This window comes from Aspergillus candidus (genome assembly GCF_002847045.1).
Source record: "Aspergillus candidus strain CBS 102.13 unplaced genomic scaffold BDW47scaffold_30, whole genome shotgun sequence".
In the NCBI taxonomy this organism is placed as follows: domain Eukaryota; kingdom Fungi; phylum Ascomycota; class Eurotiomycetes; order Eurotiales; family Aspergillaceae; genus Aspergillus; species Aspergillus candidus.
In genome coordinates this window covers 76090-102585 of record NW_020194035.1, presented here as the reverse complement: position 1 = coordinate 102585, position 26496 = coordinate 76090, and the positions used below count along the sequence as shown (strand labels likewise).

Genomic DNA, 26496 nt, shown 5'->3' with positions numbered 1-26496 from the left:
AGGTCGATTATGCTGTATGTTATATAATACCTTAGTAATCGGGTATTGACCCATCCGCGAAGAGGCAGAAAATCCTGGACCATCATTACTCCTGTCCTGTACGGAGTATAAAGTATCAACTTCAACCATTGGCTTTCAGGATGAACAGTAATAATAGCCATAGATATGAATACACAATAATACCTATTCAAATTACCATACCCGTAGTAAACGACGGCAAAACAAGAAATATTACCATCCTGGTTCGACACCATTCCCGATTCGGCAGGCAGGGTAGGGCTCGCTAAGCGAAGGCGGTGAGCACGCTCTGAGCGGTGGCCACACCAAAAAAGTTCCACCCAATATTGGAACGAGGAGATTTTGAGATACGACCAGCAACCTCCCACGACGCCGACGACAACCCCCCCGGCTTTGATCCCCATCAGTCACAATGGTGCGTCAATGACCCCTCGATATTTTGGATGGAACGGTTTATCGACAATGGATCGATTTGAAAAACTATTCCATCCTTTGTTTTACTGGACATGGGACGACGGACTGATGTGTTTTTGGTGTGAAATAGGCGATCAAGCACAACAACCAGATTCAGAACCAGCGTGAGTCTTCCTGCGACGGATATGTTATCTACGGAATCTACATGATCGATGGAATCATTCGAAAGGGTCCGTTTGAAGGGAATTTATAGACTGATTTGATTTTTTAAAGACTTCCGCAAGGACTGGCAGCGTCGTGTGCGCGTGCACTTCGAGCAGGTACGATTCGAACCTATATCCCCAATCGATCGCATCACGGGCGAATACGTTTTGCAGTGTGGCAGGAAGAGAAAAAAGAGATCAATAAAAAAGGATCTGGTTTGGTTCGATTGACTGATCGATTTTCGAATATAGCCCAGCCGCAAGCTGCGCCGTCGTGAGGCCCGCCGCTCCAAGGCCGCTGCTGTTGCTCCCCGTCCGGTTGACAAGCTGCGCCCCGTTGTGCACTGCCCGACTGTCAAGTACAACCGCCGTGTCCGTGCCGGCCGTGGATTCACTCTCGCTGAGCTGAAGGTAACATCTCCAATGATGGGGGAGTAGATATCGGATGGAAGCTCACGCCGTATTTTTTTCGAATCGCTTAGGAAGCTGCCATCCCCAAGAAGCTCGCCCGTACCGTCGGTATCGCCGTTGACCACCGCCGTGTCAACTACTCCAAGGAGTCGCTCGTCGCCAATGTCGCCCGTCTCCAGGACTACAAGGCCCGCCTGATCCTCTTCCCCCGCAAGAGCGGTCAGTTCAAGAAGCTCGACTCGTCCGCCGAGGAGGTCAACGCTGCCAAGGCTGCTTTCGCCGCCGAGGGCAAGACCGAGGGCTACTCCGCCCGCGTCGGTGCCGTCTTCCCCATCGACAACCTCAACCAGGGTGCGGCCGTCACTGAGATCAAGCGCTCCGACCTCCCCAAGGGCGAGGAGGCCGCCTACCGCAAGCTGCGTGACTCCCGCAGCGAGGCCCGCTACCAGGGTCGCAAGGAGAAGCGTGCTAGGGTCAAGGCTGAGGAGGCTGCTGCTGCCAAGAAATAGATATGATTTCCAGCTAATGATGATCGGGTCGATTTTCAAGTCGGGGATTAGTATATTGTGGCATGGCGTGGCGTGCGCCGCTTTTTCCTCCTTATTACCTTTTTGTCCTTAACGTAAAAAAAAGCTCCCGAAACCTCTCGAAATGCAAATGTCCCAATTAACGTTAAAGAATGGCCTCAACCCCCCTTTTTTTTCTTACTTTTAATCATGGCTTTTGACATCTTGAGGAGGATTGGAGAGGACAAGGGACTACGGGTATTACGCGAGGGGATGTGGCATCTATTTGGGCTCTTCGAGGAACTGGTTGATATCTGGTGTTTTCTATGGTTACACTGCCGGTTTGAATGGACTTTGCTGTTAAACGTATTTTGTATGTGTAGCTCGTGATTATCCGGGAGTAGTAGGATAGTCGCAATGGACTCGAGATCTACCCAGCGATAATCACTGTCATCCAGCTGTGTTGGAGACTATCAACTACACCTTTACATGGTCTACAATTCAATGATTCCCGATACCCAAGAATTCGACTCCGTATAAAGGTATATTATACATGTAGCACGACCAGCTATACATCGCCAACACATCAACTCCCCTTCTGCGCCTTTCCCCCAGGTATCCTCCCCTCAAGGGACCCAAACAAAACACCCAAAACACAGTAACTAGCCTCCAGAATAACAGCCCCATCATCCTCGCCGAGCATCTCAGACTGGCCCAGCCGACGATCACTCAACATAGTATGGAACAACCGTTTCGACTCCAACTCTACCCTCCGCTCTGACTCGCCATTGCCTCCGACCGCCGTCGAGGAAATGCTGATAGCGGGTTTGAGCAGCGGCTCGCCCGTCCAGTCGTCGAGTGTTAATTCGCATGAAAGAAGAACCTGGTGCGGTTTGGACTTGCTCTCGAAGAGCATGGAGGTGCGCTCTAGGTGCGGTAGAATCTGTCGCATGTTTGCGTTTGACTTGTCATCGTCTTGGCTAATCGCCGAATTTGGCGTGAATCGACCGGCTGCTAGTGCTGCGCGCTGGTCCTCCAGTTTTGCCCATAGCCCGGCGCGCGATATCGACGCTTCCCAGTAGCGGTTGATGCCCCAGCAGAGGCCTGATACGTCTAGCTGGAGGAGTGCGTGAGCTAGTCGTTTGGTGATCCAGGATTGGAGGTATTCTGGTACGCGCGACGGCTGGCCGTTGGTGGTGGCCGGGGCGGATACGGAGACTAAGGATTGGGTTTCGGGGTTCGTTTCGTAGCTGATGAGGACCCTGTAAAGGGTGGAGGGGAATGGTGCTGGTGCTGAGAGGGTGAGGTCGTGTCTTTCTGTGAAGGTGTCTGGTTTTGAATTGGATGCTGTGCTGGATTGGCCTGCTAGATTTAAAGGTGCAAAGGTGGTCAGGTATGGTGCTGTTTGGGCGGAAGCACTCAAGGCGAAGGGATTCGTTGGGTCTGGGGTATTGGGGGTTTTGGGTGTGGTTTTGGTAGCGAAGGGGAGCAGGGTGGATAGTAATGAGGATATCGGTGCCTTGTCTGGCTTGGCTTTCGTAGAAGTCTGAGTCGAGTTCTCCGAGGCCAGTAATGAACTTGGGAAAGTCAGTACGCTGTATACTCTCGCGCTTTCGGTGTAGACTCACAGTAATTTATGCACATCACGGTCCTTATCGTCTTGCGGTCCGCCCAGGCTTGACCAGCTTTCCAGTTCTGTGATGTCCGCCTTCAGTTGTTGTATTTCTGCGACGATTTCGTTTTTTATCTTCCGCTTTTTCATAACTGGCTCTGGTACTGGGGTCTGGGCGAGCATTGTGTCCAAACTAGTTAGATCTGCTTTATCGACACCATAGTCGACACTCCGTAGCTTGGAAGGGCTGTGCTCGTATGTCTCAGTAGCCCGTCGCCTTCCCGTTTTCCCACGTTGCGCACTCGGACTGCTGCTCATAATTCCGCTTGGTCGACTAGGGGGTCTTTCTAGACCTAGCTGGGTCGGCGTCGGAGGGAGGTCGGGTTCGTCAAGCATGTCCTGCAGCGGTTCGTCTGCGGCCCCATCCAGGGTCGCTGCAGGTGTCGCGCCGTCCAATTCGGACGCTAACTGGTGGTCGGGTGTATTTGATAGTGCATCGTCCATTGGGGCTTTCTGTGTCGCCACCGGAGAATGAAACGCGAGGTCTGCGGGGACAATCCTTCTCGAGACCCGTCGCGGGGGAACAGCAAATGCCTGGAGGCCACTCGCCCGTCTACTTGGCGATTGACTCGAGTTGAAGACCTTAATTGGGCTGGGCTTCGACGTCAGCGACGGTCGTAAGGCCTTCCTATCACGCAGACCAAACGTCTTCGCCTCTGAACCGTCCTCTGGGCCATTTTGACCATCTCCGCCTGTCGCTCTTTGCGGACTTCTCGTGGATGTTCTGCTGATTGCGCGCCCCAGGATCTCGGGATGTGATCTCGCTAGGCTCGCTCGAGTTGGCGATTGAAAGGAGTTCCGGTCATTGGAGCGTCGAGCTGCACTTTGCCGAAGAGAGGGGATGTTTGTTTGCGACGCGTCGACATTGGCGGGTTCGCCTGTCTTGCGCCGCTTGGGAGGGGACGCGAGCATTGTCAGTAAGCACTGTTACCTTGCGCTTAATCGAATAATTATCAGTAATAGTAGATATTCTCCACAGAATCAAATCTTCTGGGTTCGCAGGATGCGGAGTAACAGACTGTCGCATCGTAACCATCAATTATTTTGATGTATGGCGGACAATCCGCACCGGATCCGAGACGGGGGGTGTTTGCACTGTTTGCAAATGACATAACCTCCTCGGCGATTCGCTCCGATGTTGAACTCTTGCAAGATCCATGATTTCTACATCGTACGCCACAAGCCTTCCGGCACAATGGAGATTCCCCTGGTGGCCCATAGACATGCGCTCGCTCAGCGAGGGGCCTGCTCGTTAAAAAGCTTCAGCGCCTCTCCCAACTTTCCTTCTCGTTTTGCAGCATCCGCACTATATGCACGCCGGCTTTCGGCATTGCCTCCTCTACGCACCGCCACCACTGCCAGCCATGATCGCACCACCTCGCAACACTCCAACAAAGCGACGTATGGCTCGGGTCCCAATCAAGCACACCCGTTAACGGGGTATTACTCCGATATTATCGCCAACCCCTCCCCGTACCGTGCCCATGCGAAACGGCTCCGTCCGGTCAATAAGGCAGCCGAGAAACCGACACAAGAGAAACCCGCCGAACAGTCCCCGCAGGAGAAAATGTCAATCGTCTTTGGCACCCGGCTGGCTGGTCCAGGCCGAAATTCTCGTTATAACCCGGGAGAAATGCCGCCGGAGTCGACCTGGAAGACCGTGAACGGGGTGCCGATTCCCCCGCGGCCGGAGGAGCCGGACAATTGCTGCATGAGCGGCTGTGTCAACTGTGTGTGGGACAATTTCCGTGACGAAATGGAGGAGTGGGCGGAGAGGGTTATCCAGGCCAAGGCTAAGGCCTCAGAAAAGGGACCAGTTAAAGACCTTCGTCAGACACCCAGGAAGGAAGTGCAGTCGGCGAGCATCAGCATGGACGATGATGGCGGCGGTAGCGATACGAATTGGTCCGAGGCCGATTCCAACGAGGACATCTTCGCCAATATCCCGGTTGGGATTCGAGAGTTTATGAAGACGGAGAAGAAGTTGAAGTTGAGACACCAAGAGGAGGCTAGTCCATAAGAGGGGAGATCTTGGTTACTGAGGATTTTCATACCCTGTATTCTTTAGTGCTGTGTATATATACGCTTTATAGAGGTATAGATTTGATGTACATAACGAATATATGAATGTGTATATCAGGTACAAAAGAGAGAAGAAACAAACGGGAAGAAAGAGGATGTACAGATAAATACAGAGTAAGAATAAACAAGCAACAGAAATCAACTATATATAATAAAGATTGTATTCTTTGACAGACCGGTTGGTGGTTGATGTATGTATCGGCCAGTGCCAAGACTGATACCAGCAATCTTTTTTCCCCGATAACTACTCCGTACATGCTCAACAATCACTTCCTGCTTTCTTCTGATTTTCGCTCTTTTAACTACTTCCGCCATTTCATTCATGATTGCAAACATGTCTATCTGCTAGCCCGCGCATGTTTCTCACGCGAATTCTGCTTCTGGTATCTCAATAATGCATCTTGCCACCAGCGCGCGGAGATGCGAAACTTCGTGGTATGTTGATTTCTCAACTTTTGCCTTCCACTCGGGTACATTCATGAAACTAACGACACAATCTTTGCAATCAGAATGTTCGAAATTCCCTTCCATCCATTGATGACGCCAAATTGCTAGTCAACATCACAAACATACGCCCAAAACGGGTGATGGCCTCGCGTTATGTGGTGCGCCAGTCTCGAGACTTTGCATGCGCTATCGCGAGGAGTTATACCTCACCCAGGAACCTGGATAGATTTTTCCGTGCGGCCGGCCCCAGAAATCGGATCAGGACAGTAGGCAATTTGGCCTACTATAGCACAACCAAAGTCGACACGGCGCAAAGGTCCTCCACCAACGATCATGTTGAAAGCGCCACCGGAAATGCCACCGCAGAACAGAATGGAGGGGATAACAATCCGGTGCCGAGGATTTCTTGGATGACGAGAATCAAATCTCTATTTTCTTACCGCGAAAAATCCCGTGTTCCGCAAAATGAGGATGCCCCGAAAGAAAGAGCATATCTTGATGAAGGGCATTATGATGACCTGGTGGAATCGCTTCCTTCGGAAACAGATCTCCCTGGTGGAGAGGACTCTCGAGACGTGCCGGGGTTTCTTTTGCAAGATCCAACGGGGCATATCCACACTGCACTTCTTATGAAAGGCATCGTGCAGCTCGATTTCCAGGAGTTTCTTCAACAAGGCGCCTGTTTTGTCTGCAAAGTTGGCTGCACTATCAACCGTACAGGTGACACCGTCACTGTTCAAGGCACAGGAACCTCGAAGGTGCGCGCCATTTACACTGCTGATATGCCGGTAGGCTAACTTTCCCAGAAACAAGCTAAGAAAGAGGCATTCACAACTCTGGCCTTGAAATTTTACAAGGCGGGATTGCTTTCTGAATTAAAGGAGCCGGGTCTTAACCTGAAGCGGCATAAGCTCCACATCGACGACGATATGCTCATTTCAATGAAGAGCACATTGCGCGGTTTACGACTTAGTATTGATTCAATAAGAGAGCACAGCAAGCGAAGACATGAACAACTTGCTCGGCCTCAAACCACTCCCATACCGTCAACCCAACGCTCGAGTCTGTTTTCGAAAATCGGCGGTCGCCCTCTGGCTCCTCGAAAAGTTCAAGCTCTAAAACAGAACAAGAAGCTACCAATCACTGCGAAGAAAGATCAAATAGTCGATCACATAGAGAGCAACACCTACTCTTTGCTGGTGGCAGACACTGGCTCCGGAAAATCGACACAGGTTCCTCAGATGCTGCTTGACCACGCGCTCACGCAAAACACTGGGGCCTGCAGGGTTCTTTGTGTCCAGCCTCGCAAGATTGGAGCGACTTCGCTTGCTCACCGGGTAGCGAAAGAAAGGCAGGAGAAAGTCGGTGACTCTGTCGGGGTCTGTGTTCGATTCGATACTCGATTGCCCGCGCAAGATAAATCCATAACTTACTGTACAAATGGAATTGCCTTGAACTTCATACGTGACCCCGACAGTTTCTTTGACACGTTTTCCCACGTTATCCTCGACGAAGTCCACGAGCGGAATCTCGATCTTGACCTGTTTATGCTGCTACTGAAGACCTCGATCCAACAACGCCAAGCACGGGGTGAACGTGTTCCGAAAGTCACCGTGATGAGTGCCACTCTGGATGTGCCCTTGTTTGCCTCATACTTCCAAAACAGAGCCGAGGATGGCACCTTGGTTCCCGCGCCGCACTTGAAAGTTCAGGGGTTCGCGTTTCCAGTGACCAGGCATTATATCGACGGTATCCTCGGTTCTCTTTCCAAGTTCTACAAGCCGGCAGTTTTGGGGCGGTTTCTCGCAGAACCAACAACACGTCAATATCTGGCCAAGCTCAACATACTTTCGCCTGGCTCTTCGTCTGACGCAGTCGATGAGGAGAAGCCTGCAGAGGAGCCTGCAGAGAAGCCTGCAGAGAAGCCTGCAGAGGGGTCTGCAGAGGAGCAGTCTGTAGAGGAACAGCCTACAGAGCCTGCAGAGGCGCTTGCAGAAGGCCAGACCATGCCACAGCCAGCCGATGCAATTTTGAAAGAGGAAGATCCCAACGTTCCCCTTGGTTTGATAAGTGCTGTAGTCTACTACATCTTATCAACCACTAAGGAGGGCTCCATCATGGTGTTCTTACCGGGCATGCGCCATCTTTTAGCGGCTTCCGATGTTTTCAAACGAAATGGGGATCTGTTAGGATCCCAATTCCTCGATAGAGATCGGTATCGGGTTGTACTGCTGCATGCCACCATGCCAGAAGGGTTGAAAGAATTATTCGCACCAGTTCCAACAGGCTGTCGGCGAATCATCTTCACAACCGATGTTGCTGAAACCTCCATCACCGTGCCGGACGTTACTTTTGTTGTCGACTCAGGAAAGGTGCATCAAAAGATGTACGATCCTCTGTCGAGATCGTCTCGGCTGGCATGTTGCTGGGCTAGCCAATCCAGTGCCGCTCAGCGCGCTGGGCGTGCTGGGCGTGTCCAGAAGGGGAACTATATCGCACTGTACACCAAGGAGATGCAGGATTCTTTCCGCGTCACCAAATTTCCCGCAATGATGCGAGAGAACTTGCAGGCGACGTCTCTGCGGGCGAAACAGGCCATCGCTGGTACGGCTTATACGTCTATCCAAAGTCTTCTGCAAGAATCCATTGAACCTCCCGAGGACGCGATGGTGGACGAGTCAATCAAGAGTCTGCAGCGGATGAGTGCGTTAGACAATCAGGAAGAGCTCACCCCTCTGGGTAACATGCTTCTCGACATACCGCTAGATCCGTCCTATGCCAAGTTGATATGGCTAGGGGTTATTTTCCGCTGCCTCGATCCCCTTTTAATCATAGGCGCAATGGACAATGAACAGGGTCTGTTCCACGTGTCATCAGACGTGGCACAGCGAAAGGAGGCTCTAGATAGCCGTCTCAAGTTCTCGAACAACTCGTGGAGCGATTACATCGGCATGGTCAATGCCTTCAAGGAGATGCGCAGAATCCGGTATCAAGAGGGCCGTGGCGCTGCTGTTTCATTTGCCTATGCGAACCACATCAACACGACCGCGTTCCAGCAAATGCTCGACGTCAGCAAACAGATCGTGAGAACCCTCGGCAACACAGGGATCATCCGCGGGGGGTATTCCTCCAGCAGCGATTTCCAATTCGGAGGGCCCGGTCTGAATGTCAACTCCGGGCGTGTGTCTCTCATCAAGGCACTACTGCTTCAAGCCGTCCATCCCAACATCGCCGCGCCCAGGGCGCCCGCAAAGTCCAGCTACCGGACGGAGGATGCAGCACCGACGCACATCTCCAAGATGTCAGTCAATGCCCGGCGCCCGAAGGCTCTGTTTGCCTTTGGCTCCAAACGGCCTACTGCCTCGGACCCGAACACGTTCATGATCCACCAGACCTCGCACGTCCCACCACTCGCCGCGTGTCTGTTTGGGGGGCACATCCAAGCAAAGGGTGATAACATCCGCATGGATTCGTGGGTGGATTTCGACATCCAGACTGAAAGTCAGGGGAATACATCAGCTGGGAGGTTGTTGATAGAGCTCCGCAAAGCTGTTGATGAGGTATCCTTTCCTTTTCTTTTCACTCACTATACTTTCTTCTTTCAAACCTGAAAATAAATCTAACCCTATCAGTCCCTCTCCCTCGCCTTCGACGCTCTCTCCACGCGCAAGAATAAAGCCTTCACAGAGGAAGACCACGAATCACGACTCGCCTGCGACACGCTCCTCCGAGACGTCTCCGAGCTCGTCATCGAGGTCATCAACCGCGACATCGACCCCGTCTACCGAGACAGCCAGCGCGAAGCCTACACGACCGAGCCTGAAAGTATATACCCAAGCCGAAACCGTAACTGAGCAGATATCGTATCTGGTCTACTGTAATATAGATTTGTTTGTATAGGGGCTGTATTGTATATATGGTGGTGTTCGAACATGTACTTATAGATAGAATATAGATAGATCATGGACATCATGATTGATTATTGCCAGGTTGTATCGATCTACGCTGCATGTGATTACCTCTGTCTGCAGTATAACCTTACTATACTGCGGATGCCTGCCTTATAGGTGACCCATGAAGTAAGCGGTAGAGATTCTGCCCATCTCCTCCGCCTTGCTATCGCAAAACTTTCCGCATATCAATCAATCAATCATCAATATCGAGCATCAATATCAGATATCAACTACATTCACGAAAAACCTACCAGTCTCCAGCAATCAATCCATTCTACCCTACCAAACATCCCCTGTATACCAACTCTCAGAACAAAAAGCCATACAATATCCCTCCAAGAACCCCACCAGAAAAAATCACAAGAAGAGAGAGAGAAAAAAAAAAGAGGGAAAAGAGCAATGTCCCTCTCCAAAACCCAATCCACAGAAACAGACATAATCCTCAACAAAGCCAACGTCGCCCTCGCGCGCAGCCAACGCCTCGTCGCATCATGGTTCCCCGCACCAACAGCAGAAGAACAACGACACACGAATGTTAAATCCGAGGAGGAGCTGCAGAGGGAGGAGGAGGAGATTTTCAAGGCTGTTCCTGAGACGTTTGTCCTCCCTTCTTTCTTTCCTTTTCTTTTCATTTCCCAATGGAACAAAATGTACTGACTGTGGTGAATGTAAAGACTAGGAATAGGCGCCCCCCTTCCCAGCAAAGCATCCGACGGAAGCTGGAACCGCACCGAGCTCTCCTCGAACGACCAACTGCGCAGACAGCTTTTAGGGAAGAATTATAAGAAGGTTATGGCTGCCAAAAGCAATACTACTACTGGTGATGGGAATGTTCCGGGCACGTTGTCGGATCGGTTATTGTCGCGGCCGACGGGGTCTACACATGTTGGTGGGGGACAGGGACAAAAACAGGAGGAGAGTGATGATGATGAGGAGGATGGGAGGATAGCTGCTGTTGGGAATCGGGCGGGGAGAGGGAAGGGGAGGGGGAATGGGAATGGGAGGAAGAGGGGGTTGGAGGGATCTACTCCTACTTCTACTTCTACTTCTCCCCCTGGTGGTGGTGAGGATGGTTCAGAGGGTGTGGCTGGTTCGGGTGATGGTGCGGAGTCTACACAGCAGAGTGAACCAGCATCTGCACGGACAGCGCCGTCAGGACCGAAAGGCCGGAGAAAAGCTACTAGCTTCTTGGATGAGATTCTGGCAGACCGGTCGAAGAAGAGAAAGAAGCGGTGATGGTCTTCATACATGTATAGGATAATAACATATACCCATTCAGTGTTTATAAACATGATGACTACTGTAGTACGAATCAATGCATTCATTCTTGATTCTAGACTGACCTTAGAACCTGTCCTCAACCAAGGGTATATAGTATAGTAGATGTCGCAGTTCCAAGTGGACAGACATGTTGGAGATGAGAAGTCACCCATGGTGATGAAAGCTGCCGCGTTCATATCACTGGTTGTGCTGTCAAATCTAGCAGGCCTTTATTGCAACTGGCCTCGATAACACCTGCATGACAAAGAAAAGGAAAACACCGCCGTATCGGTTAGATTGTACAAAATGCTCTGCATCGAGAGACGTGGACAAGATACAAGATGGGAAAGGTAAGTGTCCAATGAGATGGGGATTAAAATGTCACCATGCGGGACTTAGAAGTCCGAGTGTATATAATATGAACTTTTCCAAGGAGAAAAAAAGAAGAAAATGTAATAAAAAGAAAAGTAAGGAAAGAAGGTTTAAAAAAGAAAGATAGAAGAGAGAATAAAGAAGAGAAAAGAAAAGAGTAAGGAAGGGAGAAAGATAAAGTTGAAGAAAAGAAAAAAAATGAAAGTAGTCGGTGCTGCGCGAACGTCGGTTCTCTGCGCTGCAACCGAGAAATAACAAATTCAAGAATCGAAGACATTCGGGAAAGCAAAGCCAGAGTGCAATACTCCTATTCTAGTCGCTTTCGTTTCCGGTCGTCCATTGCATGTTGGTCTTCATCCGGCCGTTCGGCGGTATCGGCTGGATTCAAGAGGGAGTGGACATTGCTAGCCATGCTCGACCGTCGAGTTGCCGGCAAAGATGAATCATGTCGGGGAAACCGAGGCCCTAACGGCCACCCGTTCTCCATGTGAGGGGGGGGGGCGGGTTGGTCGGGGTTGAGCGGGGGTGTGGCATGGCGGGACTCCTGGAAACGGCGGGGTGCCCCCATCTCGTACTGAGCCAGCACGTCACGAACTTGCTGCTCACTCGATGTGGGCGTGCGGTGCGGCGATGGGGGCCACGGAGCGGTGGGGGGTCCGTGGTGGTGAGCGGAGGGGAACGGGGATATCCCCGGAGGCGGCCAACCGTGTTGACGGATATCGGCCGAGGTATGTCGGCGGGCGAGGTTGGGGCCGCTCGCGGCTGGTACCGATGACAATGGATGGGGGATAGGTTGTTGCGGAGGGGGAGGGGGCACCTGCGGCCGACTGTAGTTGGGTGACGCGTTCGGCGCGCCAATGGAGCCATAACGACGAGGAGACACGGCGAGGTGGGGCGGAACTGGGGCTCGAAACACGCTGGGCCGCACTCCATCCATCATCATCGACGGTCTCCGAGACTCCTCTTGAGGCATCTGGCGGGGGGAGAGCGGAGGACCGGGTTCGGTCACGTTGGCGATGAATGGGGGTCGAACGGACAAGTAAGGGTCTGCTGGAATATTTTCGAGGGCTCGTATGGCATCAAGATGCTTTTCCAATTCCGCTTGCATGGTAGACACTGCTGGTGTTAGACATAGCCGGGGGGGAAAAAACCGAAAAAGAGAGAGGGGGGGGGGTGGCTCACCATCCCGATAAAGAAGGCTCTCTCGATCGGGTATAATACCCTGAAGAAATCGCGAAATCGAATGGGTCCACTACCAACATCAACAGGCCGAACCAAGGATTCAGACGTCCGACGTCAACTTACGTGATAGCACCTGGTCAAGCTCTCGGCCATGGCTTGACATCTGTTGTTCAAGGCCACATTCCCCTCCTCGGAGCGATTGAGGCGATTGTGCATGTCGTAGAGGGAATGCTCGAGGTTCATCAACCGCACCTCGGTGGCATCGGGGACCGGCTCGGCGGGCGTACCGGGCTGCGACGCGGCCGCCTTATGGCCCGGGAACGAGTCGCGGTGAATCAGAGCATGGCGGGATGCGCGTCGTTTGATTTCGCGTAAGCCGATGAGGTCGCCGCGCTTGAAGTTGCCATTCCCATGCTTGAATTCCCACAATGCAGAGTCCGGGGACCCAGTATGAAACACATCGCTCACTGCGTTCGTCAGGAGCCGGCATACGGGGTAAATCTCCGGGCCGACGTACCTTTGTGGAAACCGTACATATTCAACTGCCTGACAAAGGAGGAGATATTGGTGTGTTTGAAGTATTGGCTAGGCATAGTGTTAGTGGTATTCTCGATTGTCAGTGGTCTAGGGGCGGGCGGGCCATCGTACGCGAGAACTTTGGAGAATTCGGAGGTGGGAGACATGACGAAACTGTCGTTCGTGTTGGACCACGAGATCAAATGTTGGATTGTGTGATCTTCTAGCATACTTTTGGATGGTCAGTAACGGCCACTGGGCGGGAGAGAGAGCTCCCAAGATCTGGACCAGGGGGGGGGGAAAGAGAACGGACTTGTAAAGTTTATGGATAAAAGCCGTCTGCACGACTTTGGGCTGCTGTGCAGCAGCGGCGGCCCCGATGGCCTGATTGGACGGCGCATGGTTGTTCATGTTTGCGACGTCGGCAGAGCCATTGGCGGAGGTGGTGGTGGTTGCGCCCGGTCGATCAGGGTCGGAGGAGGAGTGAACGGGAGGCGGAGCGGCCGAAGTCGCGGCGGCAGAAGCTGAAGGAGTGGAGTCCATGGGGTCACGCATCAACGGAGAGGACGACGCAGGCACGGAGGAATTCAAGACAGGGAGTTTGCGGGTTTTGCCCGGCGCATGGGACGGACCAGAAAAGACGGGATCTCTGGAGGGGAAGTCGGCGAGACTACTCATGTCGCGCGGAGAGAAGAGACCAGGGGGGAGGGGAGAGGGGAGAACGGCCAGCGGCCGCAGCTGGAGAGGAGATTTCTCTCTTTCTCTCTCTCTCTCTCTCTCTTTTTTCCCTCTTTTTCTCTCCCGATCTGTCTTGATTGAGTTGACTGGATGACCTGTTGGGTATCCCTGTTGTCGTGACCTGGTTATTGATGACCTTGTTATTGTTGATCTCGATGGGATCACGGGAGTGGCAAAACCGAGGCGGAAGAGTGGACTGTGGAATGGGGGGAAGAGGAAAAAGGATGAATAAGAAAGGAGGGGAGTGATTAAAGGAGAGAGAGAGGGAGTAGATGGAGATGATGGAAAAGACAGCTCGTGGAGGGAAAGGGACTCGTGGGAACAGATGAATGTCACGGAGTCGAAGCCAAGAAGCAGATCTCATTCTATCCTATTCATCATTAAGGTCTTTTCCTATTCATTTATTCTTGTGATTCTTGGTATTATCCTTGGTTTTGACTGGTCTTGCGATTCGCGGGTCTCTTTTGTTTTCTTATTCTTATTTCATTCCCCCTTTTATCCCCCTGACAGCCTTCACTGCTACTTCTCATGATGAATCCATACTCCTCTTCAATTCTAATTCATTGTCTGATCTTGATTTCTGGTGTTGAGTCTGTTTTATTGTAAAGTTTGGAATCTTTTCAATACCGTCGGGAACAGCCGAAACTAACATACACCATATATAGAATAGAATATATATCTCTATTTATATACTACCTATATGTTGTATTTTATAGTTTATCCATATCAGAACAATGACATCTGATATATGATGTAGTCAAATAAGAGAATATACCAAGGTATATACTGTAATAACTCCTTGTATTCACAGCGTACAGTGAACTGACTATATCATGCCTACTCAGTAGAAGTATGGAGATATCACTGGTATATTCACTGCAAGATCAATCAGCTGCCTTATGATGATAATCGAGCTATATCTAGGACGTTACCTTTTTCCTCTTTCTCTTACTGTCATACACTTTAGCTTGTTCAACAAGGTCTTACTCGGCCTCTTTCCTATGACTTGTATTTTCTCTACCTCGTGTCCATTACGCACCATGCGTCGCAAGAAGCAACACGATCTTGCAGCCAACACTCGTGATCGAGCCCAATGGGACTAGATAGTACAGATCTTGACTCACTATTGAAGCAATCAAGACCCAGTAGGTTTATATTTGACCCATATATCGCATGTAAACTAACACGAACAATAACAGCTTGATTGGTGTAACAATTGGCGAGTGGAGATAAGGTACGCCTTGAAAGGCTTCAGTGGCCGCTTGTCTAGAGGTATGTTGTCTACAGACTTTCTGTCATATCTAATAGCATGGACTAATAGAGAACATATGGCCCAGCGTGCTTTGGACGCCAGTTACTCGGAAACATATGAACAATTGAAAGGAGACGCTGATCTCCTCCTGGAGGGATCAGAGGGGAGGATCCGTGTTGTAATCCTTGTCAAGATTAGCCCACTGGGGCGACAGGAGACATGTTGCCAGTCTGGATTTGTCGAAATCCACGAGTATGACCATACCTCGGGGACGAGGAGAAAGAGGGGCCAAAGAAAGGTATTTCCGGTGCCATGGCTTTCACTCAGCACGATTTTGACAAGTTCCAGACCTATCAAGCAAACCTACCTTGGTCAAACGTCCAAAGATGATACGATCCTGATAGGTCTTAGTTAGTATGATGTGATAATAGATATTTGGATAGATATACACGACTGATGAGACAAAAACCCAATAAAAGAATAGAGATCTAGAAATCGATGTCGGGTCTTGGCATCACACTGTTAGGTTTAAGACCACGCACCTCATGGTCTCTCCACGCCCCCTAGAACTTGCGTTGTATATCACCCAATCCCTTCACCTCGATGCCGTCTGATACGAAGATATTCGACCACTCTATCTACGTCAAACCCAGTGGACCATGGACTGGCATCATACATAGATCATAGTACCCACGCTTGAATGGCAGACATGGACCCTCAAGTCCTACACCTCCTCGGTCAATTTGACTCGCTACAGACAATTCCAGCTCGACGCGCAGCGTATGTGGATAGGCTCTGCTTTACAGCCATCCCCTGTGTTTCTGATCCACCCCGTACAGTCCAGTATTGACCCTGATAGATATCGTGGTCTTCTCGACCGGCTATCCTCTCACGAGTGGCGTGACGTACAGGAACGTGTGAGCTCGGTGACCTTCCAAAAAGACATCCTAGGGAGTGTGCCCACCGAGATTGCCGTCCAGATTGCCAAATACTTGGATCTATCGGAACTCCATGTTCTCCAGAGAGTAGACCCTCCCTATACTACCTACCACATGATAACCGTTCCATGTCAACAAGCTAACGATCACCAAACAGGTTTCCAAAAAGTGGATGTCAATCCTGACGTCTAGCATGGTCAGTAGAGCTATCATCCAAAAGTACACCAGACGGAGAAGCAGTCCCCAAGCAGCCCAGTCGCAAGCCGACTTCGTCCGCTTTGCCAAACATCGAATCCGTCTAGAGCGCGGACAGCCTTGTTCCAGATCCCAGCTCCCGGAGCCCCCCCTCCCCGATGCCCCCGACCACCCATGTATCGACTACGCGCATGGAAGATATGCATGGCTGGCCGGCGAGTCCGTCGACGTCTACAGTCTCCGGTCCGACACGTTCCATTCTTTTTGCACGGAAAACCGAGAGGCTTTCGTCAACCTACGCCTCTCTGAATCTTTCGTCGCGGCCATCACGATCCGGGGGTATGTCAACTTCGCCCATTGTTCCCTGTATATATCCATCCCACTGATAGATCTGACAGACACTGCCATGCCTGGTCCCTGAACACCCACAACACCGCTTCCATCCGCCTATCCTCCTGCCACTGGCGCATTCACGCCGCCCGCGGGGACTACATCATCCTCGGACCGTCAGAAAAATCCGGCCCCTCCAGCAACGTCGCCCTGGTCTGGAACGTAGCACATCTTACCTGCCAGACCGTCGAAATCGGCCCAAACCTAGTCTCCATGGACGTCAACCCCGCAACAAACACACTCGTCGTCGCCAACCTCGACTCAGACATCGAGTACCCACCAGCCCAGCTGCGCATCACACGCTGCACACTGAACGATCTCTCCTCCCCCTCCGCACACCCCTCCACCTCCACCTCGACCTCCACCATCCCCCTCAACATAATGCCCCCAACCGCCGCCCCAAACTCCTCATACAGCATCAGCCAACTCACCATCGTCCAATCCCAACTCAACCACCGACTCGGCGTCCTCTCCATCCGCCGACGACGGCCCCACTTCGATCACACCGTGATGGAGTCATCCTTCCGCACCCTCCTCGTCATATCCTACCACCCCCAAACAGACACCCACACCCTCCACGCCTTCCAAAAAGAACACTCCCCCTTCGTCCCCCTCAGCATGGTGTCCCCCGCCGCTGGCCTCCTCTACTACGTCAAGAACGACAACGGCAAGCCCGCTATCTGGATCTCTAACCCGGGGTCAAGGGTGCCTCATAGGCCGGCGCTGTCGATGGATTCGCAGCTGCCGAGGGAAGCTACGGGCCGGGTGTATTCTTATGCGGAGGATTTGAAGCTGTTCGGGGATGAAGAGGCTGTTCTTTTGGCGGATGGGAATGGGCTGAAGGTTTGGTCGTTTGGGGAGGGGGGTTCCTTTGGGGCTGGTGTTGGGGTTTGATTTGGTTGGTATTGTGTTTTTTTTTTTTTTCCCTTTTTCTTTCTTTTTGGGATATGTTGTACATATATCAAGAGATATATGTACGCTTAAATGAATAACGACATGCTTTGATGATCCTGTCTGGCGTCCTGCATTGGAACTTGGAAAAAAAGGAAAATAAATAAATGAAAGAATCACCTGGCAAACCAATATACAGAATCAATGCTCTATAATAATTCCAGCTATCTTGACACATCCAACAGTGTACAGATCTAACTCAACTCTCTCCACCCACTACTTTCCACTCTCCACTCATATTATTCCTCTGCACAGCAGAACTGTTCGTATCATGGATCTATGGGGTCTCTGCGAGACCCACGAACTACTCCATCCCGACCATCATGTTGGCCCTCTCAGTATTGGCGAAGAGAAAAAAAGACAGTATAAAAAAAGTTCAATGCAAGAGGCACGGTAACAGATCGCTGGGTAGGAAACACTAGATCAAAGCTCGAAGCTTAGATTCCAAGGGTGAACTCCACACCCACGTCGATCTCGCGGGCCATCTTGACGACCTTGGAGAACTGGACGGACTTCTCGGCGGCGCTCTGGAGGTCGTCGATGGAGAAGATCTTCAGGCCGGACTCGTTGATCTAGATATCGTCAGCGTCAGGATTCTTGCGTCATAATAAGAAGACTAAGATTCGTACCAGCTTCTGGGCTTGCTCCATGTTGGTACCCTGCAGACGGGCGACAATGGGAATGCTCAGGCCCATCTCCTGCACAACGTGGATCAGACCCTGGGCAATGGCGTCACAGCGGACGATACCGCCGAAGATGTTGACGAAGATCGCCGAGACCTTGGGGTCGCTGGTGATGAGGTCGAAAGCCGACTTGATGGCAGCGGGGGTGGCACCGCCACCGACGTCCAGGAAGTTGGCGGGGCTACCACCGTTGAGCTTGATGATATCCATGGTGGCCATGGCCAGACCGGCACCGTTGACTGCAATTGGTCAGCATTAGATGACAGAACCACCGGCGCAATCGTATGTCTTACCCAAGCATCCAATGTCACCGTCCAGCTTGATGAAGTTCAGGCCATGCTCGGCAGCCTTGACCTCATCAGCGTCCTCCTGGGTGACGTCCCTCCACGAGAACACCTCCTTCTGGCGGAACTCGGCGTTCTCGTCAAAGCCGAGCTTGGCATCCATGGCCATGACCTTGTGGTCCGAAGTCTCCGACAGAGGGTTGATCTCGATCTGAGTGGCATCACGCTCCATGAAGACCTTGTACAGCTTCTGGATGGTATCCTTGGCCTCGGGGATACACTGCTCGGAGAAACCGAGTTCGGTGGCGATCTTGGTGGTCATCTCGTCGGTGACGCCGACGTTGATGTCGACGGGGGTGGTGATGATGGCCTCGGGGGTCTCCTTGGCAACCGTCTCAATGTCCATACCACCCTGCGACGAGGCAACGATGACGGGGGATTGCGATGCGCGGTCCATCAGGATGGCAAGGTAGAATTCACGGCGCGCGAACTTGCGCTCGCAGATGTAGACGGAGTTGCACAGACGGCCAGCCGCGCCGGTCTGCTTGGTGATGAGCTTGTGTCCGATCATCTGATCGGCGAACATCTTGGCTTCGGTGGGCCTGGAGGCGTAGTCGGCATTAGCACGAGTGCTGGAAGCGCAGATATTCGCGGCACGAAAGATCCAAAACAAACTCACGAGTAGATGACGCGCACACCACCCTTCAGGCCATTGTCGAAGTGACCCTTACCACGACCACCAGCAAGAACCTGGGCCTTGATCACCATATCATCGTTTCCTAGAAAGATATCGTATCTTAGCATCCATTCTTATAGACGATTGGTGGTTGAGATATACCGATAGACTTGGCAATGGCCTCAGCTTCCTCGGCGGAGCGAGCGACCTCTCCCTTGGGCATACCAACGCCATACTATCAAACAGATTAGTCACTTGAACACCCACAACGATTACGGCGCCAAAGGGGATTAGCCGTACCGACTTGAGGAGGTTTGCCGACAGGTATTCGTGGATGGATAGGTTACGCTGCTGCTGACCCAGGCGAGACGGGATGGAAGGGCCCTGCAAGTGCAAAGCATGTCAGTATACCGCAACGATTTTGATCGACACAATGCGCCAGAAGCGAGTGCAGTCCATGGAATCATACCGTCGCAGCTCTGAAAGCTGCCGCGATGGGCCTGCTGCTGCGGGCGAGCTTGAACATGATGAATATGGGGTAGGAAGGGAAAGATAAGAAGAAAACGAAAACGAAAATAAAGATGAGTTCAGACTGCACTGAGACTCTTCAACAACACGAAGACAAAAAGAAGGGGGGAAGTGACGTGCAGCCGGGGGAAGAGAGAGGAGAGGGGGGTGGAAGTGGGAAGTGAGGTTTAGGTAAGGTAAGAGCAGTCCACACCGATGTTGACACCAGAGCCAAACAGGGGAACAGCCTGAGCTTTCATCTCTTTTTTTCACGGTTGCGCTGGTCGGGATCCGGTCAGGCGTTTGGCTGACCGCCTGGCGGAGGGAGCCATCTGATAGGCCAGTTGAGCCGTCCCGGGATGACTCAGCCGATACCGTCCCGATCTTGAAACCGCACGGGTAAGCTTGGTCCATTCAGATCTGTACCAGACTGACCAGTACGGGGGTATCTCCAGCTATCTGTTGACGAGAAATGTCTTAATATCATCTTTGAGACCTAGGATTGTGAAGTTCAACACTTACTGAATGTTCAGGTAATGGATAATGTGTACCGACTCCGTTCCTTACCATACTCTCATTACTACTCCGTATGGGGGACTAAACTACTAGTAATTCGGCAAATAGTTTAAACGGACTTGATACCGACAGGTTTTTATGGCGCATACCGAATTAAGGTTGTGAAATTTATCCAGATATCTGCCGCGTATCAGGAGAACAATCATACCCACTCAATACCCACTCTTACCGACAACCGACTATCTATACATCTCGAGGTCTTGCTCTAGGTAGCCAAGCACAGGACTGGCATAGAATGGTCTCGTTGGCAGGGAAGTGGCATCCCACCAGGTTCAAGGCCTACTACCCCGTTCGTCCTATTTCCCAATGGTGTTGCGCAACCGGTACAGTTGGAACATCTTCGTAAAGATGCGCTGGAACAGACCATTCCATGCCCACCCGCCTACCAAGAACCAAATCAGCCAGCTCTTGTTGCCCTCCCAGATCCAGTTCTTGCGGCCCTGCGCCCACGGCCAAAGCCAGCGCCACGGAGCGGCTCCGTATAAGATCTGCGCGACAACGCTCCGCGCATATGCCGCATGGGGCATGGCACCATCTTGACTGTGCGTCACCCGACGATCGTATTCACCCTCGATAGGACCATACAGTGAGCCAGGAGCGAGGGTCCGCTTGGTACGAGCGATTCGAGACTGCACGCCTCCGGTGACAATCGTCGTGACATTCACACTAGATGATTTGACGTGAGTAGACGATGATGGTCAAATAGAAGCGGAACCTACCCGAATGGAGCCAGTTCCACGCGCAGGGTGTCACTGAAAGAGTGCAACGCCGCTTTCGAGGCATTGTATACCGACCCAAACACATATGGAATAACCTAGGAGTGGATGGGTCTCAGCATCGTTCCGTGGGAAATGGGCAAGTTACCGAAAAAAAAAAAAATTACTGACACCAGCAACAGATCCAACCTGCACAATTGTGCCCTTGGACTTGATCAGAAGCGGCAGAAACGTCTTGCACATCAAGATGACTGAGAAGAAATTTGTTTCGAAGGTCGTGCGTGCCTCATCCAGGTCAACTTCCATGGCAGGAACAGTGTAATCTATAGTTGATGAGCCGGTAGAACTTTTAATCGGGAAGAGGATTATGCTAAAGCGACATACTACGTCCCCTGAGATTGAATTAGCATTGTATCTTGGATCCGTCTAGAGACCACTCACGCATTGTTCACCAAATAGTCCAGACCCTTCGTCCCCAGTCTCCTCTCGGTTTCCGCGAAACAAAGCTGGACACTGAGCTCGTCATCCACGACCAGACTCAAGGTCTCGATACCCAGCGCCGCGAGGTCTCCCAGCGCTACTTCATCACGTGCAGTAGCAAACACCCGCAAACCCCGTCGATGGAACTCGCGCGCAAGCGAATTTCCGATTCCACCCGGAGAGCATCTGGTCGGATATTGAAGCCAAAGTTAAACACTCATCCTGACGGTAATTGTGCTGTGGGTGGTTCAGAAAGTGAGCAAGAGCTTACCCCGTAATCAGGACCGACTTGCGGTTATCGGTTGAGAGTGCCATTTCCCCACTTTCTCGCCGGAACCTCGCGGAGTCAAACTCAAGCTATTTGATATGGAGAAGTTGGATTAAATCATCAGAATATTGTTTCAAGCGTTTGCTTCTAGCATATCAGAGCAAGAACGTCACGATATAGTCAAGGTAGGTAGAAAAGGTGTGCATGGTGCTGGTTAGTAACCCCATTGTACCTCGGTCCCCACTTGGATGGACCTCAATGGAACGGACTATTCTTCTTTCGGATATTCAGCGCTGACCGTGGACGGGAGTCGTGATAAGATATTGTGGCTTGAGACTCACTACGGCAGACGCAACCAGTGTAGTATTGAAGGTCAGCCCCACTAATCCTTCACCTGCGTCTGTCGGGAAATTAATGGGAATTCCATCCATGTCGCTTTCACTCCGTAAATAGGAAGACAATAAATATGGCACGAGCCAGAGACATGTCAATTGGTTCATGCGACCTTGATGCAGACTGCAACCGCCCGTCCAGGTTCATTGGGTCGGTTCTCCGTATGATGTACCGACTATCAGTCAACGGGCATACTCATGCATCGACTGATCAGCATGATTGTCAGCTTATATCTGGGGTACCGGATATCTCATAGTTGAGCCAAACATTCCCAACTGAGAACCAAGCACAATCCTAACCATCCTTTTCAACTATGTTAATTCATGGGTTGTATTCGAGGGTATCGTTGTGGAAGATGGCCACCTGAAAGGAGACGTACTTTTCCATGAATTTATCTCATGCACGACCATGCATCGGGTAAGTGCTGTCAACCCTTGGACCAAGCAAACCCGGCTGATGATTGATTTGGCTTTTGTTCCCGCTCCCCCACCGCGAAAACAGGCCCCCATCTTCCCTGGAGGTCCCGGCGTCGTGCCGATACCCGAGTTGGTCGCGTTTTCGCCGTCAAGGTGGCGGGGAAATGTATTTAATATAATCTGGTTCATATCCAGACCATGATCCCCTGAGCCATGATATGATGTGGCGCTGAGGTGTATCGGCCACACGATTGACAGGTCGGATTTCGGCGCTTAGTTTCAGAATTGATTGAGAGGTGAGTCCTGACTCAACTATCCGTACCTAGCATTCTTATGATTTCATTGCGTCGACTGCTATTCTTGTTTCCTGTCTGTTGTCGTCATTGTACCCCCCCCCGCGCAACATACCTTCGACATGTGCATGAACAGGCAACTCATTTTTGCGGAATCGAGCCAATGGTGATCGGCGTCCTGACATCTAGTATAGATCATACTGCGTTGACCAGTCGGAGAATTCCCCCCTTTAAACCCCTGGAATGTCCCTTGCATTCTCTTACGTCGGTTTCTAAGTAAATCTCGACAAGGGTAAAGATATCCATCGTGAGAAAGCGAGGAGGAAGTGCTGGTGAAAGGGCTATAAAAGGCTGCAAGAATAACGCCTGGTTCGACGAAGACAGTGGGCCGGTTCTCGAGTCTCAAATCATGTTCACGCCATCTCTCCTGGAACGACAATGTCTCGCGAATGCTCAGGTCCCAGACACTTGAGGTACCCCGGAGAGGAGGGGTATCGTACGCCCGCCTTCGGCGATTCCCAAGAATACCTCACTGATACAAGCAACGGCAATTCCCTTCACCAATCGACGAGTGCCAGGGTGCGTGTGGCACATTCTTCAGCCTTGCAGGCACTACGCAATTCTCCATGCAGATCGGGATGCAGTGATCTGGATGGCAAAATTTCCTCCCACGGTGAATCCGACTGGGTAGACGATCACCTCAGCTGGAAGAATCGGATTCGCCATTTCACATGGGCCTATTTCACGTTGACCATGGCTACCGGGGGTATCGCTAACGTGATATACAATGGTAACCAGCACCCAGGCCCACAGAGACGCGAGACACACTGACCCGATGGCAGTTCCTTATAGGTTCCCCGGATTGGAAACGATCGGCATCATTTTCTTCCTGCTCAATATAGCATTCTATATTATCATATGGGGCTTGCTCATCGCGCGATTTTATTGCTTCCCCTATACCTTCAAAGCGTCCTTTCTGCATCCGACAGAATCCTTATTCGTCCCGGCATCCGTGGTGTCATTCGGAACGATCCTGATCAACATCTCCCAGTATGGGCCAAGTCACACGGGCCCTTGGCTTGAACATGCCGTGGGGATACTGTTTTGGATCGATGCTGCCCTTGCGGTCATATTCTCCGGTGGAATATATCTCCTCCTGTAAGCAAGACAATCTCCAGATGCAGCCGACGTCCAGGAACTTATCGCGAGTAGTTGGTCTACCCAGACTTTTACGATCGCTCAGATGACTCCGATATGGATATTTCCGGCATATCCGATGCTCATCATCGGCCCACACGCTGGGATTTTGAGCGCTAAGCTCGACCCTACTCTTTCACTTGATATAATTATCGGCGGAGCTACCATACAGGGTATCGGGTTTTTGGTCTCATTAATGGTGTACTCGGCGTTTATATACCGATTGATGTCGCAAAAGCTACCCAGGGAGAACGTCCGTCCGGGGATGTTCGTCTCAGTTGGACCCAGTGCTTTTACCGTCGCGGGAGTCGTCAACATGGCGGCCCACGCAGAACGTTGCTTCCCTGAAGATTTCATGGGGAACGGAGCGATAGCTGCGAATGTCATCAAGGTGGTTGCGAACTTCGCGTGCTTGTGGCTATGGGGGTAGGTTCCCCTTTACCAAAGACATTGAGACAGTCACACTGACGCCATCCAGGCTAGCGATCTTCTTCTTTTTCATAGCAAGCTTTGCCCATCTGTCCGTGATAGGGCCCGGGCGGATGATATTCTCCATGGGCTGGTACTCGTTCGTCTTCCCCAATACTGCCTTGATCACCGCGACCTTTGCCATCGGCAATGCCTTCGCATGCCAACCGATCCAGGTGGTTGGATGTGCCATGATCTTCCCTCTCATATTCATGTACATTTTTGTCTTCTACAAGATGGTTCGGGCCATTATCTTGCGCCAGATCCTGTGGCCCCAGAAAGGCGAGGATAAGGACGAGGGTGGCTTCGAGATCAAGCAGATCAAGCCTGACTCTGCGGGTGGGCAGACTCCTGTTTGACCTGAGATGGATAGATAATTAAAGTTTGAAGTCAAAAACATCCGAAACTCTTTCTCTCACACATTTTCTACTTGCCCTTCCATTATTTTGATCCTTTCCCTCCATTTCAGGCAATTTTTGCCTCCCAGAAGGAAGTGGACTCCATCCTGTGCGGGCCGTAGAATCAATACCGAAAAAGGCATGGCCTCCGTTGCGAGTGGGGAGTGTTGCAGTTATGATAGGTCCTGGGTATATTTCCAGGTCCGAATGAGGAAAAGGCTCTTGTGTGTCCCATACTCTGATTTCTTCAATTATGTGGTAGTGGTAATGGTTGTCGCGGGCAGATAATTTTTATACCCTCTCATTTTTTTTTCCCTTACCCCTCGTAAGTGGATTTCCCACTTGGTTTAATCTACTTGGATCTTTTTCTCTCTTGGTTTTTTTTTCTTCTTTTTCTCTTCTTTCTTTCTTCTTTTTCTCTTCTTTTCTTCCTTTTCTTTCTTTTCCTCGGTCTTTGGCCCTTATCAGTTTCCTACACTACGAAGGTAGTCTCTATCCTCTATACTCCCCACTGAGTTGCAATACTCGTCACTTTCCCTTCAAAATGGTTCAAAAAGTCTATGTCACCTACAACCAGGTATGCCGCGCACCTTGAATTCGAACACCATTTATGGGTGCACGCCACATCTACAACAAATGTCACGGGTCTAGGCCTATATTGTACTGCACAAGCATGCCGAAACCCCGCTTGACCGTCGAGGTTGTGATGCGCCCATACTGCGGGCTCGCAAGTTCCATATACGGCCAAATACCTCCGGCCCAAATGATCAAACAACTGACAGCCCATTGTTGCCATCATGACAGGTGCACAAATTATGCCAAACCTCGGCCGATCAGATCCTGAATGCCTTCCACCCTAACCTTATGATCGCCATCGGCGGCGGTGGCTACGTCCCCGCTCGCATCCTCCGGTACGTCAAGCGAGACCACACTGTATAACAGGGGACCCTGTACTGACTTGACTCGTCGTGCAGGTCGTTCCTCAAGCGCCAGGGTGATCCCAACATCCCCATCCAGGCCATCGGCCTGTCCCTCTACGAGGATCTCGGTCGCGGCGACGCCGAGGAAGTCCCCGGTACCAAGGTCACCCGCACACAGTGGTTGGATCTCAGCTCGCTGGAGATGGCCAACCTGATCGGCAAGAACATTCTCATCGTCGATGAGGTCGACGACACGCGGACGACGCTCGAGTATGCCGTCCGTGAGCTCGAGAAGGATGTCGAGCTTGCGCAGAAGCAGCTTGGTCGGGAGGGCGAGAAGACCAACTTCTTTGTTTTCGTTCTGCACGTATGTTTTTCACGCTTTTGTTGTTGTGGGTGTTATCTTATCTGACCTCTTTTTTTTTGCAGAACAAGAACAAGCCGAAGAAGGGCTCTTTGCCCACGGATATGATGGAGACTGGTCGTTACCACGCCTCGGTCACGACCGACGACGTGTGGATCTGCTACCCTTGGGAAGCCAAGTAAGTTATTCGCCAGGTCAAAGAATGACCATTCGCTAACCAGGTCAATCACAGGGATATCGACGAGCACGACCGCCTGGCCAAGGAGAACCCGCTCATTTGAGATGAATGATAATTGAGGGGTCCTTGCTCGACTCGTATTCTCTCTTGCTTCCATGGGAGTTACAAAAAATGGTTAT

General features: G+C 51.4%; 12 protein-coding genes across 12 annotated transcripts; 8 read left to right on the top strand and 4 right to left on the bottom strand.

The window, feature by feature from the left end:
* Window positions 1-394: 394 nt before the first annotated feature.
* Window positions 395-2043, top strand: BDW47DRAFT_107644 (60S ribosomal protein eL13). Its single transcript, XM_024813056.1, has 5 exons — window positions 395-433; window positions 563-596; window positions 706-752; window positions 888-1046; window positions 1118-2043. Exons 1-5 carry the CDS (start codon window positions 431-433, stop codon window positions 1553-1555), a joined length of 681 nt encoding a protein of 226 aa, XP_024671008.1. The 5' UTR covers window positions 395-430; the 3' UTR covers window positions 1556-2043.
* A 95-nt stretch (window positions 2044-2138) lies between these two features.
* On the bottom strand, window positions 2139-4233 carry BDW47DRAFT_132392 (uncharacterized protein; the record flags this gene model as incomplete). Its single annotated transcript, XM_024817540.1, has 2 exons — window positions 3181-4233; window positions 2139-3129 (listed from the first exon to the last, which is right to left on the bottom strand). Exons 1-2 carry the CDS (start codon window positions 4134-4136, stop codon window positions 2139-2141), a joined length of 1947 nt encoding a protein of 648 aa, XP_024671007.1. The 5' UTR covers window positions 4137-4233.
* A 166-nt stretch (window positions 4234-4399) lies between these two features.
* Window positions 4400-5349, top strand: BDW47DRAFT_107641 (oxidoreductase-like domain-containing protein). The gene has a single exon (XM_024813055.1). The coding sequence runs from the start codon at window positions 4420-4422 to the stop codon at window positions 5242-5244; it is 825 nt and encodes a 274-aa protein (XP_024671006.1). The 5' UTR covers window positions 4400-4419; the 3' UTR covers window positions 5245-5349.
* A 2521-nt stretch (window positions 5350-7870) lies between these two features.
* On the top strand, window positions 7871-9607 carry BDW47DRAFT_118295 (ATP-dependent RNA helicase; the record flags this gene model as incomplete). Its single annotated transcript, XM_024815189.1, has 2 exons — window positions 7871-9313; window positions 9386-9607. 2 exons carry the CDS (start codon window positions 7871-7873, stop codon window positions 9605-9607), a joined length of 1665 nt encoding a protein of 554 aa, XP_024671005.1.
* A 498-nt stretch (window positions 9608-10105) lies between these two features.
* BDW47DRAFT_126677 (DUF3245 domain-containing protein) lies at window positions 10106-10942 on the top strand (the record flags this gene model as incomplete). Its single annotated transcript, XM_024816587.1, has 2 exons — window positions 10106-10302; window positions 10381-10942. 2 exons carry the CDS (start codon window positions 10106-10108, stop codon window positions 10940-10942), a joined length of 759 nt encoding a protein of 252 aa, XP_024671004.1.
* Window positions 10943-11555: 613 nt separating this feature from the next.
* On the bottom strand, window positions 11556-13906 carry BDW47DRAFT_44587 (heat shock factor family protein). Its single transcript, XM_024819053.1, has 6 exons — window positions 13350-13906; window positions 13169-13267; window positions 13038-13105; window positions 12644-12987; window positions 12521-12590; window positions 11556-12454 (listed from the first exon to the last, which is right to left on the bottom strand). The coding sequence occupies exons 1-6, from the start codon at window positions 13712-13714 to the stop codon at window positions 11646-11648; spliced, it is 1755 nt and encodes a 584-aa protein (XP_024671003.1). The 5' UTR covers window positions 13715-13906; the 3' UTR covers window positions 11556-11645.
* A 722-nt stretch (window positions 13907-14628) lies between these two features.
* On the top strand, window positions 14629-15324 carry BDW47DRAFT_107636 (uncharacterized protein). Its single transcript, XM_024813054.1, has 3 exons — window positions 14629-14919; window positions 14974-15046; window positions 15112-15324. Exon 1 carries the CDS (start codon window positions 14674-14676, stop codon window positions 14875-14877), a length of 204 nt encoding a protein of 67 aa, XP_024671002.1. The 5' UTR covers window positions 14629-14673; the 3' UTR covers window positions 14878-14919; window positions 14974-15046; window positions 15112-15324.
* Window positions 15325-15645: 321 nt separating this feature from the next.
* On the top strand, window positions 15646-17443 carry BDW47DRAFT_132390 (F-box domain protein; the record flags this gene model as incomplete). The annotated part of the gene is made up of 4 exons (XM_024817539.1): window positions 15646-15806; window positions 15886-16051; window positions 16122-16498; window positions 16558-17443. The coding sequence occupies exons 1-4, from the start codon at window positions 15727-15729 to the stop codon at window positions 17441-17443; spliced, it is 1509 nt and encodes a 502-aa protein (XP_024671001.1). The 5' UTR covers window positions 15646-15726.
* Window positions 17444-17551: 108 nt separating this feature from the next.
* BDW47DRAFT_107631 (succinate--CoA ligase (GDP-forming) subunit beta) lies at window positions 17552-19876 on the bottom strand. Its single transcript, XM_024813053.1, has 7 exons — window positions 19613-19876; window positions 19444-19527; window positions 19306-19378; window positions 19147-19246; window positions 18477-19069; window positions 18130-18422; window positions 17552-18072 (listed from the first exon to the last, which is right to left on the bottom strand). The coding sequence occupies exons 1-7, from the start codon at window positions 19667-19669 to the stop codon at window positions 17938-17940; spliced, it is 1335 nt and encodes a 444-aa protein (XP_024671000.1). The 5' UTR covers window positions 19670-19876; the 3' UTR covers window positions 17552-17937.
* Window positions 19877-20478: 602 nt separating this feature from the next.
* Window positions 20479-22035, bottom strand: BDW47DRAFT_44517 (SDR family oxidoreductase). Its single transcript, XM_024819052.1, has 6 exons — window positions 21694-22035; window positions 21384-21608; window positions 21327-21334; window positions 21114-21265; window positions 20946-21040; window positions 20479-20892 (listed from the first exon to the last, which is right to left on the bottom strand). The coding sequence occupies exons 1-6, from the start codon at window positions 21735-21737 to the stop codon at window positions 20523-20525; spliced, it is 894 nt and encodes a 297-aa protein (XP_024670999.1). The 5' UTR covers window positions 21738-22035; the 3' UTR covers window positions 20479-20522.
* A 698-nt stretch (window positions 22036-22733) lies between these two features.
* Window positions 22734-24840, top strand: BDW47DRAFT_107624 (putative C4-dicarboxylate transporter/malic acid transport protein). Its single transcript, XM_024813052.1, has 5 exons — window positions 22734-22795; window positions 22987-23582; window positions 23635-23950; window positions 24005-24415; window positions 24468-24840. Exons 2-5 carry the CDS (start codon window positions 23231-23233, stop codon window positions 24814-24816), a joined length of 1428 nt encoding a protein of 475 aa, XP_024670998.1. The 5' UTR covers window positions 22734-22795; window positions 22987-23230; the 3' UTR covers window positions 24817-24840.
* A 559-nt stretch (window positions 24841-25399) lies between these two features.
* On the top strand, window positions 25400-26420 carry BDW47DRAFT_126671 (xanthine phosphoribosyltransferase; the record flags this gene model as incomplete). The annotated part of the gene is made up of 5 exons (XM_024816586.1): window positions 25400-25432; window positions 25660-25766; window positions 25830-26142; window positions 26205-26317; window positions 26372-26420. 5 exons carry the CDS (start codon window positions 25400-25402, stop codon window positions 26418-26420), a joined length of 615 nt encoding a protein of 204 aa, XP_024670997.1.
* Window positions 26421-26496: the final 76 nt, after the last annotated feature.

What these genes read in the sequence shown, in the direction of transcription:
- BDW47DRAFT_107644 (XM_024813056.1), top strand. An exon ending in CAACCAGATTCAGAACCAGC is followed by an intron (nt 597 to 705) that starts GTGAGTCTTCCT and finishes GATTTTTTAAAG; the next exon opens with ACTTCCGCAAGGACTGGCAG. An exon ending in TGCGCGTGCACTTCGAGCAG is followed by an intron (nt 753 to 887) that starts GTACGATTCGAA and finishes TTTCGAATATAG; the next exon opens with CCCAGCCGCAAGCTGCGCCG.
- BDW47DRAFT_107641 (XM_024813055.1), top strand. Translation starts at nt 4,420, where the DNA reads ATGGAGATTCCCCTGGTGGCCCATAGACATGCGCTCGCTCAGCGAGGG.
- BDW47DRAFT_44587 (XM_024819053.1), bottom strand. Translation starts at nt 13,714, where the DNA reads ATGAGTAGTCTCGCCGACTTCCCCTCCAGAGATCCCGTCTTTTCTGGT. An exon ending in GAATTCTCCAAAGTTCTCGC is followed by an intron (nt 13,106 to 13,168) that starts GTACGATGGCCC and finishes CACTATGCCTAG; the next exon opens with CCAATACTTCAAACACACCA. An exon ending in GCTTGACCAGGTGCTATCAC is followed by an intron (nt 12,591 to 12,643) that starts GTAAGTTGACGT and finishes TGATGTTGGTAG; the next exon opens with TGGACCCATTCGATTTCGCG.
- BDW47DRAFT_107636 (XM_024813054.1), top strand. Translation starts at nt 14,674, where the DNA reads ATGATGATAATCGAGCTATATCTAGGACGTTACCTTTTTCCTCTTTCT.
- BDW47DRAFT_107631 (XM_024813053.1), bottom strand. Translation starts at nt 19,669, where the DNA reads ATGTTCAAGCTCGCCCGCAGCAGCAGGCCCATCGCGGCAGCTTTCAGA. An exon ending in CAGCTTTCAGAGCTGCGACG is followed by an intron (nt 19,528 to 19,612) that starts GTATGATTCCAT and finishes TTGCACTTGCAG; the next exon opens with GGCCCTTCCATCCCGTCTCG. An exon ending in CGGTGACATTGGATGCTTGG is followed by an intron (nt 18,423 to 18,476) that starts GTAAGACATACG and finishes GACCAATTGCAG; the next exon opens with TCAACGGTGCCGGTCTGGCC.
- BDW47DRAFT_44517 (XM_024819052.1), bottom strand. Translation starts at nt 21,737, where the DNA reads ATGGCACTCTCAACCGATAACCGCAAGTCGGTCCTGATTACGGG. An exon ending in AAGTCGGTCCTGATTACGGG is followed by an intron (nt 21,609 to 21,693) that starts GTAAGCTCTTGC and finishes ATATCCGACCAG; the next exon opens with ATGCTCTCCGGGTGGAATCG. An exon ending in GTGGAACTGGCTCCATTCGG is followed by an intron (nt 20,893 to 20,945) that starts GTAGGTTCCGCT and finishes CAAATCATCTAG; the next exon opens with TGTGAATGTCACGACGATTG.
- BDW47DRAFT_107624 (XM_024813052.1), top strand. Translation starts at nt 23,231, where the DNA reads ATGTCTCGCGAATGCTCAGGTCCCAGACACTTGAGGTACCCCGGAGAG. An exon ending in CGCTAACGTGATATACAATG is followed by an intron (nt 23,583 to 23,634) that starts GTAACCAGCACC and finishes ACCCGATGGCAG; the next exon opens with TTCCTTATAGGTTCCCCGGA. An exon ending in GGTGGAATATATCTCCTCCT is followed by an intron (nt 23,951 to 24,004) that starts GTAAGCAAGACA and finishes TATCGCGAGTAG; the next exon opens with TTGGTCTACCCAGACTTTTA.